The sequence below is a fragment of the Bradysia coprophila genome, unplaced genomic scaffold (genome assembly GCF_014529535.1).
Source record: "Bradysia coprophila strain Holo2 unplaced genomic scaffold, BU_Bcop_v1 contig_70, whole genome shotgun sequence".
Classification (NCBI taxonomy): Eukaryota; Metazoa; Arthropoda; class Insecta; order Diptera; family Sciaridae; genus Bradysia; species Bradysia coprophila.
Window position 1 is genome coordinate 4,534,880 of NW_023503941.1, and position 5,509 is coordinate 4,540,388.

The window sequence follows — 5,509 nt, forward strand, 5'->3', positions numbered from 1 at the left end:
TTTGGTCAGTGATGGTGCAACTTAGGCACAGATTTATTATTCATTTTCAGGCACTGGCCTTTGTCAAGGTGACAGTGGTGGGTCGATAACTTTCGAAGAGAAAGGCATCTATTACATTCGTGGCCTTGTGTCAGTCGGCCAAGAAAAACGAAATCCGATAACTCAGGAGTTCGACTGCGATTCGACTCAATATACCGTGTTCACGGATGTCGCGATGTTCTTACCATGGATCATAGGAAAGACTACAATGGAACACGAAGAAAATATAAATTCAAGTGCACCAGCTGCACCACTTTCTGAGTATAATTCAAATTATTTTACACCGAGAGTTTCTGAGCTTTTCAGTCCCCCAGAAAACTATGGTTGCTCTACTGGGGTATTTTGTTCCTATTAGCAAAAAAAGTGTTTTAAAAAAATATTTTTTTTGCTTCTGGTGCACTCTGGTGAGCATCCGATTAAGGCCAGTCATTGGGAAATGTATGTAAAATTTTATCACAAAAATTCACCGAAAAAGTTCAAAGAAACTCACTTCTTATGCTTTCCATTGTATTCGGGCATAGTCTCTTTAGGTCGCCAAGGCATATTTGAACACTAAAGCACTTTTTACTCGATGCAAAAACAAATTTTTTTTTCTGTTTTGTCGTGACAAAAACACAGAAAATATTTCGACACAACTGTGACACCCCCCAAGAATCAATGTTTGCTGTGTTCACTTCGACACTTTTTTGAATGAAAATATTTTACCGCCGAAGTGAACACAGCAAACATTCATTCTAGTCCTTATAATAGCGGAGTGGCACAATTATGTCGAAATATTTTCTGTGTTTTATCGCGACAAAACAAAAAAAAAACTTTTTGTTTTTACATCGAGTAAAAAGAGTTTTAGTGTTTAAATATGCCTTGGGGACATAAAGAGACGGTGCACGAATACAATGGAAAGCATCATGGGTGAGTTTCTTTGAATCTTTTCGGTGAATTTTTGTGATAAAATTTTCCATACATTTTCGGGAAGCTGTCCTGTCATTTCCCAATGACGGGCCTTAACACTAATTCAAAATCGTGTGGTCACTTTTGAGCTTTTCCTCTCGATTGTCAGGCTCCTCATGGCAATTTCCGTGAAAACCAAAGATCATTTTTCTTGCTCCTCAAATAAATTGGAGAACCCGTGGCTTTATGAGGGATCGAAAAACCATGTGAGCTCTTGGTGTGTCAGAGAATTTTTAGCCCCGTACGAAGTACTGGGGGCTTATAAGATTAATATGCCGTTTGTAACACGTCGAATTGGAAGCAGACAGTAAGGGCAAAGCATTTGGTTATGTTCATAGACTACGAATCCGCAATAAAAATGTCCGTCCGTCCGTCCGTCCGTCCGTCTGTGACCCCTCTAGCTTGAGTAAATCACAACCTTTTTTCAAAATTCTTTTTTTCCCCGATTGGTATCGACAAAAGTAAGGTCAAGTTCGAAAATGGGCATGGTAGGGTCGGCCCTTCCAGAGCTAGGGCCCTATAGGTGTTTTTCAGTCTTTCGACGATATCTACGAAATACGCACGCAATGGCTGCTTGTGATATATCAAATGAAAGGTATCGACGAGTAGAACAAAGTTGCTGAACATTGTTTTTGGGTAAGATGCAACGTGGGTTTGTTGGGAGGGCTCAAAGGTCGGTACTCGGCCCTAAGTGCTTTTTGCACATAAATCGAGTAAATCTCATCCGATTTTGCTAGTTTTTGTTTCATTTGAGAGGTAATTGAATACCCAATGGAAAGTTGGCTAAAAAGTTTGGGTTTCTAAAATAATGTCGTAAATTGCTGGTTTTATTTGAGAGGTACTTCGTACGGGCTCTCGTAATTGCGCTATGCGCAATTTTAAAAATGAACACTTTCAGTAAATTTGACCATGCCCAACTTGACTAGCATTTTGGTAACAGACGCATTAGAGGGTTGTAGACGTATTAGGGTTCCGGGCGTATTACGGCTACGGACGTATTATGGTTACGGACGAAATAGGATTACGGGGGGCTAAGTCGCAGCAAACGCTCCGACTGTTCTGATGCCTTGTTTTCATTAACCAACGAATGAAGGAGGCCAATTGCCGTCAATATGGAAATTGATTTTTCGATCTGTGGACAACTTTCACTCAGACCCATGCCACTGATGGCCCATTCCTACGACAGACGCCACTGGCCGTGGCATGCGGCTGTATACCATCACATCGATTCTAATCCCACGTATCAATGCGGAGGAACCGTGATCAGTTCTAAGGCAATTCTTACAGCAGCTCATTGCGTGCAAGTTGAACTAATTTCCGTTTCTCTGGGTCGTCTAAACTTAGGCGTAGATGAAAATAGCGCTCAGACATTTCAGGTAAGTTTTTTAGTGGTCTGAGCCAGCGCCAGCGTTGAATTAATGGTGACACATTCTGTGATCCTAACAGGTCGCCGAAGTCATTGTTCACCCAGAATATGACGATGTGAATTCGCATAACGATATTGCGATAATTAAACTTTCAACCGACGCAATTTTCGACCGGTATGTGCGACCGGTGTGCTTATGGAATTCAACCAACACGGACCTATCAGAAATCGTTGGGAAAGTGGGTACGGTAGTCGGTTGGGGAGAAACGGAAGCAATTAAACAGTCAAATGTGCTTCAGGAAGCGACATTCCCAGTGGTTAGCCATTATACTTGCCGTCAAAGCGATGGCAAAGTATTCGGAGATCTTTTGTATGAAAATAATTTTTGTGCCGGTCATCGTAACGGTTCGTTTAACATTAAATTATGCCCAATATTAAGCGACAAAAGTTAATATTTTTCAAATGTAATTTCTTAGGCACCAATACATGTAATGGTGACGGTGGTGGCTCGATTACTTTTGAAGAAAATGGGATCCACTACATTCGTGGAATTGTGGCATTTGGAGGTTTGTGCGGTTCGTCATTTTATGATGTTTTCACCGATGTCGCAAAATATTTAACGTGGATTAAAGATAATCAATGACAGTACACAGTGTACACGTACTTTTTCAATGGCGTTTTGCACGCATATACTTTTCCTAGCACCGAAATTCGCTTTGAAAAAAATTACTCCTTGGGGGCACTTATTTTTCTTTACTTTTGCAAGTGGAGGAACTGCATCACTCTTTCCTCTTTTGAAAGATTTTTGCATTCGAAACTACTTTATCTTACTTACAAAGTAACTGATATCGCTGCCCAAAAAATTTGTGAAAGAATCATCTCGAGGAACTTTTAATTTGTTCTTTAAAAATTCAAATTTTTCGTTCAAAAATAGAAGCAAAACATTTAGATTAAGGTTTAACTAACTCGTCCCACAAATTTGCCGAAAATATAATAAATCTCTTGGTTTTTACGATGAACAGGCAATGGAGTCTATTCATCACGAGCTCAAATCGTACTGGAAAAACTATGAGGTGGACCCTGCACAGAAAGAATATTCAAACAGTTTAATAAAATCTGTTTAGACCCGTTCTTTGATGAGACCATTATACTTTCACAAGTTTCTGATCGAATCGGAGTTGCCATTGCCAACCAACAAGCCCGAATCCGACATCAAAACGAGCCATCAGAACAGTCAAAGCGTTTGCTGCGACTGAGCCCCGTACAAACCCGTATATCTATTGCGTACGTGACCCTAGTGCGTCTGTCACCCTACTTTGACCGTAAGCCTATTGCGCCGGTTAATGTAGTTAAAGTAAAATTATTATGAAATGTGTACATCTTAGAAATTGCGCATAATCGCATTCAAATCGCCCTAAAATTTTATTTTTTGAAGGGCCTAGTATCGGCCTCAGTCCGAGGACCCAAATTTAAAAATTTTTCAACTACATTCTATTCGGCCTTTGATTACCTTCCAAATGAAACAAAAATTACGAAAAACGGATGAAATTTGCTCGAGTTATATGTAAAATACACATAGCCCTAGTAGCATTTCACTTCTAAGGCCCTAACTCACGGTCCACTCACCCGATTTTAAAAAACGTTTTTTTCCTGTATTGGTATTGACAATACCTATCATTTGCCGTGTCATTTACATTTCCATCGTTTATTTTGCCATAAATATCACCAAAAGACCTTAAATCACTTAGGTGGCCCTAACTCACGAAGGGCCGACCCGAATATGCCCATCTTCGAACTTAGCCTCACTATTTCGACTATCTTTCAGGGGAAAAAAAATTTGAAATCGGATTTGATTTACTCAAGATATCGACGTGACAGATGGACAGACGGACAGACAAAATTTTTATTGCAGATTCGTCATCTATGAACATAGGCAAACACTTTGCCCTTACCGTCTGCTTCGAATTCCATCAATTACACACGGCATCGTAATCCTATAAGCCCCTTTGTACTTCGTACGGGGCTAAAAAGGGATGATCGAATCGGATCTATTTTTGATTAAAACCTTCAATCTCTTGGAGTCTAAAAAAATAGAAGTACTGCAACAACATCCGACCTTGACAACTCTAACTTACTCGAAAATTTCAGAAGATGAGTACAAATTTGAATTCGGTCTCACCAGTCATTAATGAGTAGCATTCAACGGTTTAAATTCGGTTGTGCAACAGTTATTAAACCGCGGCTATAAATAATTTGGAGATAACTTAATTAGTTGTCGCAACGTTACCACAACGTTGTAGCAACGGTTGTACGACGGTTTTTGCCCAGTTGCAAAAGTTGTGAAATTCTATTAACGAATTGGTTTTATGACGGTTGTATACAACGAATTGGTTAAAGTTGTAAAACGGTTGTAAAACCATCGTGTAACTTATAAGTCACAATTGAAATTTCAATATTGTCTTACTTTTTCGTTGTAACACGGTTGTTCTACCGTTTTACAACTTTTTTGTTACTGACGCAAAAACTGAAAATGTATTAGTTGCTCAACCGTTTTACGACGAATTAGTGAAATAGATTTCTTCAACTTATTGGTTGCATAACGGTTAGTTGACGAAAAAGTTTTTGGCAAAAATGATCTATTCACTTATCCACCAAAAAACCCTGAAGGGTAAATGTGACGCAAGTCCTTTATCTTACTTACAAAATAACTGATATCGCTGAGGGTGACGCATTCTGCGGCTGTACGTAAACTTTTTATCAACCGAAAAGTGACCCAAAAAGTTTCAGAAAGAAAATTTGACAAAAAAAAAATGCGTCACAAAGTGGCAGATGATTCGGCCTTCTTCCGTTTAAATTCCATTATTTCACGACGGATTTTGTCCTATTTTCATAGCCATGGTTACCTCAACATCTGCCACTTTGTGACGCAATTTTTTTTTGTCAAATTTTCTTTCTGAAACTTTTTGGGTCACTTTTCGGTTGATAAAAAGTTTACGTACAGGCGCAGAATGCGTCACCCTCAGCGATATCAGTTATTTTGTAAGTAAGATAAAGGACTTGCGTCACATTTACCCTTCTGGGTTTTTTGGGGGATATCAGTTCTTTTGGAAGTTTAGGGGTAAGGGTCACTAGTTTTGTAAGCATCTCACGTCGACT

General features: G+C 39.3%; 1 protein-coding gene across 1 annotated transcript; it reads left to right on the forward strand.

The window, feature by feature from the left end:
• The first annotated feature begins 2,013 nt into the window (after positions 1-2,013).
• Positions 2,014-2,996, forward strand: LOC119083822 (CLIP domain-containing serine protease B15-like). The gene is made up of 3 exons (XM_037193616.1): positions 2,014-2,363; positions 2,434-2,758; positions 2,830-2,996. Exons 1-3 carry the CDS (start codon positions 2,100-2,102, stop codon positions 2,994-2,996), a joined length of 756 nt encoding a protein of 251 aa, XP_037049511.1. The 5' UTR covers positions 2,014-2,099.
• Positions 2,997-5,509: the final 2,513 nt, after the last annotated feature.